We start from the raw sequence: 17,771 nt of genomic DNA, 5'->3' as shown, positions 1-17,771 counted from the left end.
TCAATCATGTCTTCTTGTTAGAGAATAGCGGTAATAGATTGTTTCTAATTCGGATTATCCAAAATAATTTTGGACGGCTAAGATTGAGCACTTCCGTAAATAAGTTACTCTCTTCTTGTTAACCAAAACTTTTAATGGAACCAATGAGAAAGTTTTACTCTTTATCTTTCCTCTTTTTTTCTCAATTTTTGTGACTGTTTATCAATGGCTGTATATTGTTTTTCTTTTTTTCTTTCAATTTTAACGGATAATTTAATTTTAATATATAACTTAATATTTTAACTTTACTTGAAACCACGAGGGGTGTATATATATATTCAATAAAGAAGCTTAGAGTTTTAAGTGAAATTTTCTCAAAGCACAAGGGTGTAAATAAAAATTCTCCTTTTCAGTGTGACGAGTACTTGCGTCTCATGCAGTGTAAGATTTTTGTCATGTTATGCTCTGTTTGGATGAGTATTAAACAATTTTTTGTAAGGTTATGAGTGAAAAGAAAAAATGAGAGTAATAATTGAAAATAAAGGTAATGATTGGAGAGATAAATAGAGAAATGAAAATAATAATTGAAGATATGGGTGAGTAATGATTGGAAGTATAAGTAATAAATATTTTTTGAGTTAAAATTTTTTTTTTTTCAAAAAGCAATCCAAACAAAACATAACACTTGGACACATGCTTTGCACATGCTCAATCGATCCATCGGTCATCATAGTAGTTAAGTCAATCGTCGATAACTATTGATAAATAATACTCACACATATGATTATGCTATCAAATTATAATTAGAACCGATTTGTCACAGTTCTCAATTTATGCGCAACATCATGTTGATATGTATTATTTTTGTACATCAAAATTGTTAACCTCGTCCACTACCATCATCATTCACACATATGTTTTTTTGCCACAATAATCTATCATTATTTTTTGCATTATTTTTATTAAATTTCACTTTAAATCTGCTCTTATCCGTATTACTGGCTTCTATCCTATTTGTCATACTCCTTTTGTCCAATAAGACCATACTACGAATTATTTTAGCTGGCACAAATTGTTCCATAAATATTATCCATTGCCTCCATTGTCTCGGCTATCCAAAATATTTGGTACTTTTTTAATGATTTTGAATCATTTACTTTTAATGTTACTAATAAAAAAGTTTGGAGTCCATTATTGTCCTATGAAAATTGAAGTTGGATACTATTTGTAAGAGTGGGGCGCACATGCATCTTTTTATTGAATATCGTGGGTCCCATTTTCTAGTGTAGTATTCTATTGTAGATCCACAAAATAACAAGAACAAAAAATAAAGGTTAAAGAAAAATCAAGGCAAAGTAAAAAACTTTTGATCGGCAAAAATAACATTTTATTTAGAAGAAAGAGAAAAGGAATTCCAATCAAGGGTTAAAAAGTATAGCCAGTTGGGACAAAGCCCAAACACATCTAAAAGGCCGAACACCTGATGATCTAAAAGTCCAAATATTACAATAAGCACAATACAAAAAACATAATACACCAAAGTGGATTAGGCCCAACCCAAGAAAACTCAAAACAAAAACCCTAATACTTTGAGAGCCTTTTGCCCTTGTTGCCCCACCACCGCCGACCAACAATCAGATTGCAATAACCAACCACCACCGCACAGTCTCCTTCAGCATCCATCACACCGCCATTAGCCACCCTAGTAGAAAAGATAGTCTGATACATCCGACCACAGCCGTGGGAGCTCACACTAGTATATGAATTTAACGAATGATAGCTAGTTACTGAATTTTATGTTTATATATTTTTTCCCTAGATTAATGATGCTGGTTTTTCTCTATGGCTTTCAATTAGCCCTTTTATTTTGAAACTTAAAAATGAGCTTTAACTTAAGCTTAAAAGCTCAAAACTTTACGAGCTTAAGCCCATGCTTGAAAGCTTGAGACTGGCTTGTATATTTCATGAGTCAAGTCAAATTTATCAAGAACAAAAAACTTCAAGCTCGAGCCAAGCTTAAACAATTAATCTCAAAAAGTTCTCAAACTTGAGCTAAGCTTGAACATATATACTAAAGAGTCAAGCTAAGCCAAGCCTAAGCAATATTGTGTTTGGCTTGATTAACAGCCCTAATGTAATCATGTACTTCTATTTTTGTTCCAACTCAAATATCAATCACTACTGCATGGTGCGCACGACGTCAGTACCGGACGGTACCAATGGATACCAGATAGTACTAGACTACTTTAACTTTATTTTTCTCTTTCTATACTTGGAGGTTAATACCTGTCGATATCGGTTCAGTAACCTTCTTCTTTGCTGTTAAATTCCTACCGGACCAATACTGCCATTAGTCAAGATGTGGCTCTTAACCCATTTAATTGTACTTCTTTTACCATGCATTCTTGCAAGAGAGAGGTGGGGGGTTTGGTGGGGGTTGAGTTTTATATCGAGAGACATTGAATGACAAACACCCTTGATTTTTACTAACACGTTAATTTTCAGCTAACCCACCGATGTGTACAATATTGGAGAAAGGAAAGACAAAAAACACTGCCACCAGTCAACTCTGAACGGAGAATGTCGTCGTTTTCCATTTCTCTCTCTCACTGTGTCCAAACCAGTAGCCCAGTACCCTACGCCTTCTGTCTGTTGTTATTGTGGAGTACAAAACAAAACAAAAAACAAATGCGCACTGCGTATCTTAGCATCAGCCCCTGCGATTCGTATCCCAGGCCTTTTCATTTCAAAACGGAAACAGGGGTTTAGGGTTTTACACTGTTTTCGTTGCTTCATCCTTTATCGAGAGAGAGAGAGAGAGAGAATGGTGAACCCGAGGTGCTTCCTGGACATAAGCATTGGAGGAGAGGTGGAAGGGAGGATAGTGGTGGAGCTTTACAAAGATGTCGTCCCCAAAACGGCCGAGAACTTCAGGGCTCTCTGTACCGGTGAGAAGGGCATTGGCCCTAACACCGCCGCTCCCCTCCATTTCAAGGTCCCCTTTCTTTCTCCTTCCTCTAGATATACGTGCATTGTGTCCTAGGTATCCACGTATGCGTAATGTATTTGTGTTTGCTCGTGTTTGATTTCTTTCGCTTAGAATGTATTCCTGTGTTTGCGTCTGTGCTTTTTTTTGCTCTCGCTCTTGCTTTCTGGACTGATACTGTCAAATCAAGTGTTGTAATCTTGTTTGAACTCTATAAAAGAACTTTGATTCAGTCAGTGAGTGACGTTTTTGCATGTATAATTAGTCACTTTAGTAGAAGGGAAAAGTAATTAGTCTTGGTAATGCCCATTGTCACGAGTGTAAACAGTGGAAGCAGGATTTGTGTCTAGCTGGGGCTCAAATCACATGTATTTTCATATTGATAATAAAATAGATACTATTTTATAAGTACATATTGCTACTCGCAAGGTCCAAAGAATAGATGATAAAATGAGTATGTGCGCATGTAACCTAAAAAATGTTTGATAACTTGAAATTTTGGGGACTTTTACCCCACACATATAGAAATATAAAGAAATGTTTTTCACTCAAAGGACTTGCAGGAGCTAATCCATAGAATTTTTACTAGTTAAGCTAAAGATTAGTATAATGCGCAAGATAATTTGGAGCTGTACAGGGCCGGGTCCCCCCTTGGAACTGCCCCAGAGTGTAAACGTAGTATAAATCCTGAAGTGGCACGGGGAGAAAGAACAAGAATCCGGCAATGCTGATTTTTTTGTGATACAGAAAGAGGAGAAGAAGACTATAGGAATCCAAAACAAACTCCCTAATAGTTACACCAAGGCAAGTTTGCACATAGTATCTTATAGACTAAAGCATAAGATATTTTTGGTACTTTGGAATAAAGCTAGGATGGAGTGTTCCTTCCCTTCAAATGCTCGATTAAATGCTTGGTTTGCTAAAGAGGAATTACATTTCAAATGGTTATTGTCATTCAGGAATTTAGGTAAATAGCAATCTATTGGTGGCTAAGAAATTACCATCCATTCCTTTCTGGAATCATTCTAGCGAGTCAAACTTTAGCCAGGTATTAATAGCTAGATTCTAGGAATCCCTTGCCCTAGAAATTGCCTGAGCAAGATATGCACAAAATATCACATTAAACTTCAAGTTTCTCGAACAAATTCCCAAAATAGTATGTTGAATTGAATACAAGGATTCTAGTTGTGTTCTAAGGTTTCTGCTTCTCCCTTTCTTTGAACATATAGTGAGAGGCATTGTTAGGCCTGTAGCATCACTGCTTTTGGAGTCGGACCTACTTTTCTTGTCTAATGCAGGTCCATATACGGCAACAATGCACTCTATTCAGGCATCTCTGTGCATACGTAGGTCTATACTTAGGGCGATGTTCCTTCCTGCAGAAAATTGTTTATTCAACTTGTATTTCTAGTAAGCTCTCAACTTTGCATATTGTGAGTGTTAAATGACATGATTCCTCTAAATGATGGGCCACAGCCCAAAAGACATCTTCATGATCTTTTTAAGTTAGAAAAAATGAATTTCTTATTTTCAAAAGCGTTATGCATCCTATCATGACTCCCGATATTATGTTTGGTGCTATGGTGCACCCTTGTGTATCCATAACGGGAGGGAGTGCATATTCTGCCAAAGGGATGGAGTCCACAAATCATATTTTCCCACACTCATCCATTGTATGTGCAATGAGATATGACGCCTGAACAAGTGCATGTTTCTTGGTTCATCTTTGCTTATTGTCCTATTTGGCTGCTGCTCTTCTCCCACTTCCGTTCCTTTCCAAGATGCACAAAATTGGGAGTTTTCTTTGCAGACACGAAACAGGTTATGTGTTTGACTACATGGAATGCTCCATAAATACTGCTGCTCTCGATAATGTAGATTCATTATTTCTAGCTCCTGAAATTGTTAGATCCTTTTTTACTTCAGTTGTAGCTAATTACCTTGTTTCATTGGAGCAAAACTTTAATACTGCATTACTGCTAAATTATATTTGTCTTGCTGAGCTTTCTGTTTGCTAAATGCTAAGCATAGCTCAGTATTCCTTGCAGGGTTCCTGTTTTCATCGCATCATAAAAGGCTTCATGATACATGGTGGAGACATATCTGCTGGGAATGGCACCGGTGGAGAATCCATCTATGGCCTGAAATTTGAAGATGAAAATTTTGAGCTAAAGCATGAAAGAAAAGGAATGCTCTCAATGGCTAATGATGACAGTCCAAATACCAATGGATCTCAGTTTTTTATTACTACCACTCGAACTTCTCATTTGGATGGAAAGCATGTTGTTTTTGGGAAGGTAATCAAAGGGATGGGGGTGGTTCGTTTGATTGAGCATGTAACTACGGGTGAATATTATTATCCAACTCTTGACGTTGTAATAGCGAATTGTGGAGAAATTGCTGAGGGGGCGGATGATGGGATCTCTAACTTCTTTAAAGATGGTGATGTGTACCCTGATTGGCCAGCTGACCTTGATGTCAAGACAGATAAAATTTCTTGGTGGATGACTGCTGTAGACTCCATTAAAGCTTTTGGAAATGAACATTTCAAGGTAGATGTCAAAAACGTTTTATTAATGATTTAATGTGAACTTTTTCTTCTCTCTTCCTCTCTTCAAAACAGGAGAAAATCCCCAATGCATGTGTTGGCAATGACTCATGAGCTCACTCCAGTAAAGTATACAATTGATGTGTGTAACAGTAATACATTTCTGCGAGTGACATTCCAAATTATTAGTCTTCGCTTTTTTCCTCTTCTTGATATGGATACCAGTGTTAAATGCTTATCCAATTCTTTTGTATGGTGATTCCATTTGTCAATGGATACTATTCTAACTGTTTTTCATATGCAGAAACAAGATTATAAAATGGCTCTTAGGAAGTATCGTAAGGCTCTGAACTTCTTAGATGTATGCTGGGATATGGAAGACATGGATCAAGGTTATCCGTATACTTTATTCATATGATCTTTTACTTTGTAATTCTTTCAACTAGTATTACTGATGCTGATACATACCTTTTAATCTTCTCTCTAATGAAAGTCTTGATGATTGTATAGAGAAAAGCTCATCTTTGAGGAAGACAAAGTCTCAGATATTTACAAATAGCTCTGTAAGTTTCATAAACTCTTTCAATTCATGAAGGTAGTGCGGATTCCGTTAAAGGAACATATTAATATTGGGGGCAGCTTTCTTATCTCAACGTTTTCATCATTGTTTGATATGCTTTCATGATAACAGATATAATACTTTTGGACCATAGTCCATACAGGCTCTTTTTTTTTTGGTCCATCTTCACCATTAAGTCAGAGGGTAATGTCTTAACAAGTTTGTACTCATCTACTTCATCGGGGAAACTGTGTACTTATCCAATCTGACTGTCTTGTGAGTTAACTGGTACTGCCCACCTTGACTTCTGTTATCCTGCCCTTAAATTTGTGCAAGTTTTCTCACTTTGATTTGCTTGAGAATCCAAAAGTTTGTCTCTGGCTCCAATTTGACCCAATGCATACTGGATGAGAAAATCCCTTTCTAACTTTTTAGTAAAGCCTAAACATCCTTATTGAAACCTAAATCACTAACGTTTTCAGGAGGAAATCAACTTTCTTGAGTGGTTCATTCTTGTTGTGTTTGGACCATTTGTGATTATGCTTTCAACTTTGTAACTCTCTTAATACTAAGTAGAGAGGCCATTATTGGTGCAATGTAAAAGCTTGGACTCTCAAACATGTGGAAGGTCCAGTCTTCGCAAAGCTCCTCTCAGTGTTCTAAATGGCGGCCTCGGCGGCACCTAGGCGCTCGGCGGCAGGTCGGTGCCATGATTTCACCCTCAGCAGCTCATTCAGCGGATTTGGAGATTTGGCGGAGCTTGGCAGCTTGGAGAGATTTGGCAGAGCTAGGCAGCGTCTTGGCGGAGGATAATTGCCTTAATAATATTAAAAATATATATTTTGAAAAAAAACACCGAATCGCTCGGCGGAGCCTAGGCGCTTGGTGGCGGGTCGCCGCCCGACAATCGCCATTTAGAACACTTGCTCCTCTACCATCTACCACGGTGGCCAGCTTTGGGGGCGCCGGCTAACCTCATTGGCAGAACTAATACTAGTAAAATACTTTTCCTGTTCATCTGTAATTGAACAATAATAATAAATGTGACACTTTGGCTATTGAGTTTCTCTCAAATTTCAATGTGACAAGTCTTCCTAAAGGGTTTGGTGGTAAACACATAATACACATTTCATTTGGTCCTGTAGAAGGACACACTTGCATCAATTTTATCAAGGGAAAACTTGGGGTAGGTTAAGCATATAATCATTACTCTTCAAGCCAGTAGGAGCAATGACATGGGATCCATCATAGATTAAATATGATGGTTTATGGAGATTCCTAACTTTCCAGTGTTTTTTTTTTATTCTACGTACATGTACCCCAGCTTGATCAGCTTATTTTGCAGTAACTTGTCATTTAGTAGCCATCATCATTTTCTGCTCTTTTCCTTGTTTGATCCAATGAAGTGGCATTTGGTAAAACTTATTACATGTTAGGTTAATTATCAGCTACGGTGCTGTTCAATTCCGATGTTAACCTATGTTACATGGACTAGGGTGCGAGTATTGGGTGCGGGTGCAAGTTCAAGCGTCGGACCTTCCTAGACTGAAATCTTAGGATACTCGGAGATGTGTCCCCAAATTGAGTATGGGTACGGGGATACATCTTGAACACTTGTTTGTGGTATATATTGCATAATTTTTCTAGGATTATGCACCGAAAGGGGCTTAGAAAAAACCAGAGGATCCGAGTGTACAAAATGGATCCAGGTGTTGGACACATCGATATGGGTACTTGAGCCAAAATGAAGGATCCATGTAACATAGATGTTAACCGGTAGAGTAGTTGTCCCACATTGCTTGGGTGTGCAATGAGAGAGCACTTAATAAAATTTGGGACCTCTCCGCTCATTGCCAATTGGTTGAGTAAGACATAAAGTTTCCATATGATATTAGAGCGGGTCCATTCCATCCCAAATTTTATAATAAAAATAAAATCAAGCCCACACCCCATGATGACGGACCCCAAAAAAAAATTGCACGATGATAGGACCCAAAAAGTGGCCACACAGACTAAAATGCGGCTGCACCTGAGGGGGGTGTTAGAGTAGTTGTCCCAGATTGCTTGGGTATGCAATGGGAGATCACTTAAGAACATTTGGGAGGCATTCGTTGCCAATTGGTTTTGAGTTGGATATAAAATTCCCACATTAACCATATCGATTGGCCTACAAATTTGAAGATATCTTTGGGTAGCATGTCTCTAGCTCTACACTACAGAAAATTGTGCTTTCTTAAGACTTTAGTTTGTGTCTCCTAGATATATGGTTGTAAAAAATCGCTACTATTGTATCACATTTTTGTTGAACCAATATCCTGCCTCCATTGGAAATTGGATCAACAATTAAGCACCCATCAGTACTTTTCCTTTCTGGCGATTGTCATTTCTCCCATATCAATATCAGTAAGGAGTTATTATCATTAAGTCTTGTTATATCTTGTTTAGCAAAGTTAATCTCCATGAACTCATTTTTTATTTTGTCATTTCTTTTATTATCTCTTCAGTTCTTTTTCGCTTAGTAGCATTTAAAACGGATTAGAACCAGATATAAGAGAAGCTCCCCATGGTTCCTATGTAGCAATTATAATAGGAGTATTTTTTTAGTACCATCCATGTGGAGCTTAATAAATCAATTAAGCACACTTTTAGAAGCTTTCCTATAGAGATTTTGTAAGCTAAGCATTTCTCTTGTTTTGAATCTGCAATTTTACCCTTTGATTCTTAGTAGCTTGCAGGCTTACTGAAGAATTCAAAAGGTGGCTGAACCTGTAATTATGCATTAGGGATGTCGTTATTTGTTCCGTATTATCAACCCTTGAAGTTTGTGTTTGAGTACATGCTGTTGTTTTAACAAAAAGAAAAAAGGTGGAAATTGGTCTTAGTTGCTTCCTGCATTTTGTCTTCTAGTGTGCTTTCCTTGAGTAATCACTTGTCACTAATTCACTGCCTATTATCGATGTGGTGTTTCCTTTGTCTACCTAATGATGCATTACATTCCTGCTTCAGGCCTGCAAATTGAAATTAGGAGATTTAGAAGGAGCATTATTGGACACGGACTTCGCATTGCGTGATGCAGATGATAATGTGAAAGCTTTGTTCCGCCAAGGCCAGGTTGGTATTCTCGATAAATAAGAATTATAAACGACCGCAGACCCATCTTTACAGCTAAATTTACAAACGAACAATTTCCATTTCAAAAATCTTGTGTGTTTTTCATTCCCTCTTAGCCTCTGTTTGTTTCACGAGTTTTGTACTGCCTTCATGACTGCAGTTTGCTAGTATACTAAATACAGTAGCACCCGCATAGGTATTCGCATATACTATGTTCAACATTTAAAACTAGGTATTACTACTGAATTAAGCAGGTTTTTGGAGTGGGAATTACCCAAGCATGTACAGTTGAATAATCCTCCATGCACGAAATTAAATAATCTTCAATAAGTGGTGGGCATGTTGAAGAAATGTTGGATTCTTGTGCTGTGAGTAATAGCAGTGCATGTCATGTTAATGCTATTTGTGAAGTTACTTTAAACATGTGTTATGTGTTGTTGGTCATCCCTTTATCAACAAACTAATTACTTTCTAAACAGTGATCTTGAACAAATCAGCTTATTAATCCAAAAGTGCATATATCTTTTTTGAAGTTTTTATATTATTGCTAACTTGCACCTACATTTCATTTATTATTTTCTGGTAACTCCAGTTCCCTTTTTTTCTTTTTCTTTTTTCCGGTCAAACAGAAATTCTCCAGTTCCCCTTATTGCCTCTTAAGAAATGTTGCAAACCTTTGTTGTGGGTTCTTTTGGATTATTCTACCCATCAAATCGTTTGAAATGCCTCCTGTAGACCACTAGCCAAGTAACTTGTGGAATCTAAAACCATCGCCCAAAATGCTTGAGCCCAAGTTATAGTAGCTTACAAGGTTGATTTTATTTTCAAGATCACCCATGTAGACTTCCAATGGGATGGGATGTTACAAACTCCCCACGTTTATACTCGCATCCCCGCAAGGTTGAGCACTAGAGTCTCCCAACTTTACCCGGGTCTTTTCAGACTGGCCATAGTCACCATAGCCTAACCTGAGCCTTATCCATGGGCTTCACCTTGGTCTCCCCACAGCTGCCAGGCTATGGAACTTCCTTGAACCCACATCCTTGTGTAGAGTAGATCACTAGCCCACTAACTCGCTGGGGCTTAACAACATGGCCCCAAATGTTGTCGCCCAAGTTATTAGTAGAGTAGCTTACATGGTTGATTATATTTCCAAGATCACCCATGTAGACTTCTGATGTGGGACGGAGTGTTACATTATCTCGATACGTTGGTGTGCATCGCCAAATTTTCTGTTTGAAGTGGATAGCTTTGCTAACATTTTGGAATACAGCTCTTTTTAAGCAGTTTCGTACAGCACTGACTGCATAAATCTGAAGCATGCTGAAATATTGTTCAAGGACGGTATCATCTTTCCTTTATCTATTTGTTAGTGTGAGAATACAACAACAGAACCCATGTTGAAACTTTGAAACTTGAACCCAAAATTTAACAGTTGCAGTATAACCGGTAACATTTGAAACTTTGCGTCACTAGGTGCATACTATCTCATTATTCCATCTTAAATTGTACTGATTTTGTCCATCTTGAAATATATTATTTGTCACCTTTTAGTCCTAGACCCAGTGTAAGTTTCAGCACAGCATTTTATATCTTGTAGTACAGTTTGCCCCTACACCATCCCATCACGCATACCTTTGAGACAAAGGAAAGTATCTATTGCCTCTGTCTGTGCAATCTATGGTAAATTTCTTGGTTGTGTCTTGAAGTTCTTCTTTAATGTTTGATGATTGCATTTCTGCTAATTGTCAGGCATACATGGCACTTAATGATGTGGATGCTGCAGTCGAAAGTTTCAAAAAAGCATTGGAGTTGGAGCCAAATGATGGTAATTCAATTTGTAATCAGGATTATTAATTTATTAGCAACATGTTTTGGATTGCTGGCTTGGGGTTCAGATTACCTAAATAAGGACGGAATTAGCTTGGCGCTGTCTATGGCCTCTTGGATGGATAATAAAAAATACTTGGAACTTTTTTTGTTAAACCGCTTGCGTTTGTTGTGGAGCTCCTGTAATTAGGCCTTGCTAGTTATGTTTTTGAACCTGATGCTTTTAAGATGTGGAGTTTAGGAAAGCTAGAAGAAAAGGAAGAGGGAAGAAAGCAAAATATCTGGTTTCCTATATACTTCCTCTCTCTGATAAACTTTTCTGAAGTTCTGAGGAACTGAAAGCATATGAAGAGAAAGAGATGGAAAAATGGCAACTGGAAAATTAATCTTGTCTCCTCGTACTCTCTTTTGCCCTTCCGTGGTGACCAAACAAGAAAAAGTGTTTTCCTTACATTTCCTTCCCAGTTCCCAAGGCCTTCACGAATAGAAGACCAACTGTACTGTGTTGCAATTAGTGCTCAGGAAACCAGAAGCCTATCTATGTTTTATCCAGCCTTTGCCCCACTATCAACTGCACACCCGATGAAAAATCATGCTGTTGTTGGGCTTTTAGTCAGTTAACTAAGAAGCACATGTAAGGATGTATCCCAACCCACGAACTAAAAGGAAAAAGTAACAACTGTTTTAGGAGTAAAATTCACTCATTCATGTGTAGGCAGGAAAAATAGGGAGAGATATAGGTGAAGACCTCCGATATTGATACAACGTTAGGAATGATTGTGTACTTACTTTCTAATTCTATATTTCAGGTGGTATAAAGAAAGAGCTCACTGCTGCAAAGAAGAGAGTCAGTGACATCCTTTGATATGCAATTCTGTTTCATTCTGTTTTTTTCCTTCATCTTCTGTGCCTGTTTTTCGCTTAGTTTTCTTGAGTCCATTTTGATATTTCGAAAAAATGTCACAGATTGTTGATAGACGTGACCAGGAGAAAAAAGCTTACTCAAAAATGTTTCAGTAGAGTTCATGCAGTAACATGGTATATTGGGTACGTTTTGGTGAGCTTTTATTCCTGTAGGAATCAATTTTGGCTCTCCATTTTTCCTCTTTAACTTCTGGCTGGTCTTGCAGGAATGGTCTAATTTTCAACCTTTAGGTCACATGCTACATCAGATAGGCTCGGCTTCAGGCTTTTTCATATGGAGACTTTGATTGGCTTTAAGAGGCCAAAGGTGTGTACTGGGATCAAACCTCTTGTTAATGAGGTTAAACATTCGTAGATCTTGTGGTGTTTCATTATTTACTAACAGAATGGTTGCCCATAGCTTCAAGTTGAGATTGTTTATATTTTGGTCTCAGTGATTGCAATCTACGAAGCACACAGACAAACACACACTCACGTCATTTTTTATAAAAATTAGGATTATGAAAATTAGGACACAATTACGCTCAATATGAAATAAGGAAAATGCTAAGCACAGCCCTTAATGTGGTGGATAATGTGCAAATAGTGGATCAATGTCCAAGAAAGTGTATGATATCTGTCAACGTATATATTGATGTCGGTGAGATTTGTATTGGAATACGAAATTGTTTGACATTATATGCACATTATCCATTGCCTGGTTGGCGGTGGTTAGCAAGGCCAATGAAATAAAAGAAGTTTCCTATTTCTATTGGTATGGTTATATGTTATAAATGCTTGAAAAGAGAAGAAATATTTCGAAATTGTATTAGGCATATATGACACAATTTATAACCGAAAGATCTTGTAACAACAATGAGTATCAAATACTAAATAGCTACATATGGCAATTTGGACCATGCCTGAACTTTTTAAAATTTCATTTGAACCTCCTAGTGTGTTCTAGCCTACGAAGCTTGGCTACTTCCAAAACCCTATCGCTACACGTACCTATAATGTACCGGGTACCGGTACTTTGCATGGTACTTCTAAACACCTATCGGGTACATGGAACACGTACTGAAAATGTTCTTAATGGCTTTTGTCGTACCCCACTATATATCAAGCCGTACCTAACACAGAGATGAAGCTAAGTTGATAAGACTTTTTTGTTCTATGCTTAGCATAATTATAGGACAAGGATTTTGGTCCATAGGTTCTTTAGTATAATGCCGACCCCAAGTGATTGGGACACAAGGCTCGGTTTGGTTTGGTTTGGTTTTAGGTTCTTTAGTATAATGGTATTAAACTCTGTTTTGAATCTTAAGTTTGGTGGTCAACAATTATTGATGTTGGACTCTTAATCCCCCGACTTTTAGATCTTCCCTTATTTTGAAGTGTAATCATGACGTGTAGTGCGTTGCCCTAAATTATAAAAATGCATTTGTTAGTCATACCCCAACCCTACCCGTACCCTACATTTTTTAGGTTTTGCCTCATTGATGTACCCATACACGTTTCTCAGGTTCTAGCATATCCATAACATGCTCCTTGCCTATCAAACTCGAAACCTATAATGAAAAAGGTTGACGTTATTTGGAGTGTCCAACCGTGTCCTTACTTAGATTGGAATAAGGTGATGATATCAATGCTTATGATAGGAAGTCTCTGGATCATTATATCTGAGCCAAAGATACTCTCTTTGGAGTCTATCTGACTGTTTTTTGTTTTTCCTTTTGTATAATTCCCCAGGTTTTGTTGGAAAGCAAAGAAACCTTATGGCGTTATCAGATAGTTGAACGGCAACTGTGGTAGGCTTAAAGCTCGAATCACATAGTGTCCTGAACATTTTTGTTACTCCTAAAGATAGTTGTAGCACTTCATTAAATTCCATTACAAGCTGAAATTAGTTAATATCTGATTGATTATATCTGTATCATCCAAACAGTCTTGTTATCTACCATACTAGAAAAGTTCAGATGCAAGCAAGAATGGATGGTTTCAAGAAGTAATTTTCGGTTGCTACTTATTGATCTTCTCACTTGTTGTAGGGGGTTACCTTGACTAGAGTCGCTTTTAACATGGCTCGAGCTTTAGGGATATTACGCGACTCACTTGAGCTCCCACCCTTAGCCTTGAATCTTATTCTTTGACATCTTATTGTACATTTCCTACAAATTTCTTTTTCTTTCTTCTTTTCCTTAACATTTTGTCACTCTGATTATTTCAACCTTCTTAGAGCCAATTCTCTACTTGCCTCAACCACGAGCCTTTGTCTCCGCGGACACTGAAACTCACACCATTCCTCGAGTGAAGTCTCCTCTTCGGCTCTTCTTGTTAATGCCAGAATATCATTATGATTTCCCCGCACGTCTCTTTCTTTATAAGAGTTCCACATTCTTGTGTGATGATGGGACTCCATTTGCTAGCTTTTGTTGAAAATCTAACAGCAGATAACTCCTTTCAAAGTTGTCCACGACTTCGGTTCCTGTTCGCATTGTGAAATCTCTCTTTGTGCGGGTGAATCAGCTGGCGATTGGCGATTGGTGGATAAGGTGGTTTAGGTCATCAAACACATTGCATGTATAAGAAAAGAAGCATTGTGGGTGCCTTTCTTGCCCTCTCTTATTGACAAATAATGGGAACCACGCAGATAGATTAAAAACGTTTTCATGGCAAAAGCCTGATCCTGAAATGGCGTTTTTAATTGGCTTGCCGGAGCTTCTTTTCTTCGGAAAGCAGCTTTGCAAAGCGGATAAGAGCTGCTTCATTCGTACCTTCTCCTTGAACCTCATCAAACCTGCCCGTCTCCAAATTCACCCTGGAGACCGGCTTCTTTAACAGGTCGTTTCCGATTTGCACAAGCTTCTGAAGATTCTCTGTGGTAGCAAAATCTACTGAAGATGCATCACCAATTAATGTGTCGTCCTGTCCATCAAACATAAAGACTTTATTAGCATATACTGTTTTGGATATGTGCGTCAAACATTGACATTAGTATGATCTACCGAAGATGTACTCATTCTCTTTTGTTCCGATGCATTTCAACAGTACGATTGTACTTCCAAAATTCAGACTTTGTATATTTTGAGATTCTCGCCACATTGTGTGTACTTCCAAAATTCAGACTTTGTATATTTTGAGATTCTCGCCACATTGTGTTGCTAAAAGCGCGTTGAAACTGAGTTCTGGTGGAATAAGGATTCACAATCATTGTACCTGAATTCGAAGGTAGTTCTTTTTGCAATGGAGCGATTGAAAGAGAGTGGAAACGTGAATATCGACCATATCTGAGCTTGCTTCGCCGTATACATCAAACATTGGCGTCGCGCCATTGTCATAAACCCAACAGAACCGACCCCATTTGGAGGCTTTAGCTGCACTATACTTTCCTGCTAGCTTGGGCGCTCCTGTACCCAATGATAGCACTAACATTCTGCTACTCTCCATGGGTTTCATGTCAACGAACTTAAATTTTCCCATCAGGATTTTTTTGGAAATGTGAGTTATGGCCATTAAAGTCTGTGAGTTTTGTCAGCATCATCTTGTTAGTTACGTTCTAGAAAGCAAATTGGTGATTTTTTAACACTATAAAATCAAGTACTCCTTAACTCACAGGGTTATTTGCTGCTACCCCGCCATCGATAAGATCAAAACTTTGAGTCTTTCCATCTCCATCCTTAGTCTCAAAGTAATGTGCCGGAAGAAATGTGGGAGCTGCAGAAGTGCCGAGGCAAATATCTGATAATAGAGCATTCTTCAAAACATTTTCCTTTCCCTGTCGAGACAACTCAAATTATTTTAGACTATACTAATTTCATAATTGTAGCTTTTGTGAAATTCCAAAGATAATGTACAAAACTTGATTTTTTGGTTACTAGGATCATACATCGTCAGTGGAGAAGATTACTGGTTGAAGCCATTTGATGTCAAAAGCTGGTATGATCACGTCAGTTAGGGTTTGATTTATGGTGATATTGCCAAGTAGCTCCTTTGTCAATGACCTTAGGTACTTCCCGTCATATTTGGGCCCGGTTACCGCACCAAACAAGCTTTTAACCTTGGCAATGAAGTTGTTTCGGCTAATCAATCAAGAAACACCAGTTACTCATTCATTCACCAAAAAACACATGATAACTTGTATTGATTTAGAAAAGGATATCACTTATTACTTAATCAAAAAGGTCATCCATAGACCAGGGATCAGGTCAGTAGGTCACCAAGTTCGATCATAGTCATTGTGGGCTCACTCCGAGCACAACAGTGATCAATAACCATTCATATTTTAGGCCGCCCAAAATAAGTAGTATGTTCCTTTGAAACTAAATTGATCGGACAACAAGCTCAAAACTTGACCAAGCTGGACCCATTAGTGCGAGGAAAATGAAACTTTGCAGGGACAAAGAAACTTTTCAGGAGGAACAATTCATAAATAAATATCTTTAAATACAAAGTTGTTATATTCACCTGCTTTGTGGGAAGATCTTGGGACAGTTCTCCAAGTAGAAGTTGTTGATATCCTTGGCGGCGTACATCGGACGGTTATCCTTGTTTGGAGCAGTAATCATGGTGGTCACTAGACCACCGGTGCTAGTTCCAGCAATTACGTCGAAATAGTTTGCAAGTCTTGCATTGGCTCCATCCAATTCCTAGAAAAAGTCGATTTACAAAAACCGGAAACAGAAACAATTTTGACAAAGTCCATAAAAGAGAAATCAAATTGAGCTACAAATGTTTGATGAACTAATAGTACCTGAAGCTTTGTTTCAAGAAAGCCAAGAATGGTGCCTGGAATCATTCCTCTAATACCCCCTCCATCTATACTTAACACTGTCGCCATTTCTCCTTTAGGAAGCACTGAAGCCATTTGAGCTGCCTTTTTTCCTTTAGCAAGCCCCGAAGCCATTTGAGGTTGTAAGAAAAACTGAAGGGGTACTGCTAGAAAAGTTATTGCAATGAAGAAATTTGTCTGTTGATTATTATGCAATTTTCAAGATGATGGACTGATCAAGAATTTATAGTCAGATAGAATGGAGAAGAAGAGATCTGTAGCCTGTTGACCAATATGGGCCAGTCACCGAAGGGACATCGTGATTTCCGTGTATGTACAAATTTGTGTTTTGGGAAGTACTGTAAGCACACCGTTATTGATCAATTTGGTCCAGCTATCTTTTCTCTTTTTGTAGAATTGACTTGGGAACTTTGTCTGCTATTTCGTGAGTTGTTAGAACAGAAAACATTCCTTGGCTTTTGTTTGAAGTTTAGTGTGAAATGAAGATTGGTTCAACTCTAAAGAATGAGTTTAAAGGTTACAAAAGTTAGTATGGAAGACTACAAAGACTAGAGATTTTTTTTTTGATCCGCTACAAAGACTAGAGATTGACTTTGGCAAATGGAGTACTCGATAAGAGAAAGTATAGTAACACAATAACGGGTAGAATATGCACAACATGCCTATGTGGCAGTGGATCATTGGTACCTCGGTGGATTGCTAGTTTTCAACTACCAAGGAGATACTGTCACATAGACATATTAAGCAAAATGTTGTCCCGCGGACACTGAAACTCACACCATTCCTCGAGTGAAGTCTCCTCTTCGGCTCTTCTTGTTAATGCCAGAATATCATTATGATTTCCCCGCACGTCTCTTTCTTTATAAGAGTTCCTCATTCTTGTGTGATGATAGGACTCCATTTGCTACCTTTTGTTGAAAATCTAACAGCAGATAACTGCTTTCGAAGTTGTCCACGACTTCGGTTCCTGTTCGCATTGCGATCTCTCTCTTTGTTCGGTGGTGTTTAGTTAATGTTAGAGATTTTCAAAATAAAAGAGTCGTCATTTTTGGTTTTGTAAATT

At 37.9% G+C, this 17,771-nt stretch overlaps 2 protein-coding genes across 4 annotated transcripts; one reads left to right on the top strand and one right to left on the bottom strand.

Annotated features, from left to right (window-relative positions):
• Positions 1–2,531: 2,531 nt before the first annotated feature.
• Positions 2,532–13,928, top strand: LOC131336588 (peptidyl-prolyl cis-trans isomerase CYP40-like). 2 transcript variants are annotated; one of them, XR_009202884.1, is made up of 10 exons: positions 2,532–2,974; positions 5,014–5,517; positions 5,818–5,905; positions 6,024–6,076; positions 9,079–9,183; positions 10,936–11,011; positions 11,823–11,860; positions 11,980–12,060; positions 12,144–12,244; positions 13,669–13,928. XR_009202884.1 is itself a non-coding variant. In XM_058372483.1 (9 exons), the coding sequence occupies exons 1-8, from the start codon at positions 2,804–2,806 to the stop codon at positions 12,031–12,033; spliced, it is 1,089 nt and encodes a 362-aa protein (XP_058228466.1). In that variant the 5' UTR covers positions 2,587–2,803; the 3' UTR covers positions 12,034–12,060; positions 12,144–12,316. The 2 variants fall into 2 exon arrangements, 1 of the variants encoding a protein (XP_058228466.1); XM_058372483.1 differs by lacking the exon at positions 13,669–13,928 and having other exon boundaries at positions 2,587–2,974; positions 12,144–12,316.
• LOC131336586 (patatin-like protein 2) lies at positions 13,799–17,080 on the bottom strand. Of its 2 annotated transcripts, XM_058372477.1 has the most exons (7): positions 16,794–17,080; positions 16,670–16,754; positions 16,384–16,565; positions 15,806–15,998; positions 15,533–15,694; positions 15,136–15,438; positions 13,799–14,844 (listed from the first exon to the last, which is right to left on the bottom strand). In XM_058372477.1, exons 1-7 carry the CDS (start codon positions 16,820–16,822, stop codon positions 14,620–14,622), a joined length of 1,179 nt encoding a protein of 392 aa, XP_058228460.1. In that variant the 5' UTR covers positions 16,823–17,080; the 3' UTR covers positions 13,799–14,619. The 2 variants fall into 2 exon arrangements, with proteins under 2 accessions (XP_058228460.1, XP_058228459.1); XM_058372476.1 differs by having other exon boundaries at positions 16,670–17,080.
• Positions 17,081–17,771: the final 691 nt, after the last annotated feature.

The sequence above is a fragment of the Rhododendron vialii genome, chromosome 8a (assembly GCF_030253575.1).
Source record: "Rhododendron vialii isolate Sample 1 chromosome 8a, ASM3025357v1".
NCBI classification, from domain to species: domain Eukaryota; kingdom Viridiplantae; phylum Streptophyta; class Magnoliopsida; order Ericales; family Ericaceae; genus Rhododendron; species Rhododendron vialii.
The sequence above is the reverse complement of the archived record's forward strand: the minus strand, read 5'-3'. Positions and strand labels throughout refer to the sequence as shown.

Excerpts from the sequence above, each read along its gene's own strand:
- LOC131336588 (XM_058372483.1), top strand. The coding sequence starts at position 2,804 with ATGGTGAACCCGAGGTGCTTCCTGGACATAAGCATTGGAGGAGAGGTG. Across the intron at positions 2,975-5,013 it reads CCGCTCCCCTCCATTTCAAG|GGTTCCTGTTTTCATCGCAT; the intron begins GTCCCCTTTCTT and ends TATTCCTTGCAG. Across the intron at positions 9,184-10,935 it reads CTTTGTTCCGCCAAGGCCAG|GCATACATGGCACTTAATGA; the intron begins GTTGGTATTCTC and ends GCTAATTGTCAG.
- LOC131336586 (XM_058372476.1), bottom strand. The coding sequence starts at position 16,822 with ATGGCTTCGGGGCTTGCTAAAGGAAAAAAGGCAGCTCAAATGGCTTCA. Across the intron at positions 15,439-15,532 it reads GGGTAGCAGCAAATAACCCT|ACTTTAATGGCCATAACTCA; the intron begins GTGAGTTAAGGA and ends CAAAACTCACAG. Across the intron at positions 14,845-15,135 it reads AGAACTACCTTCGAATTCAG|GACGACACATTAATTGGTGA; the intron begins GTACAATGATTG and ends TTTGATGGACAG.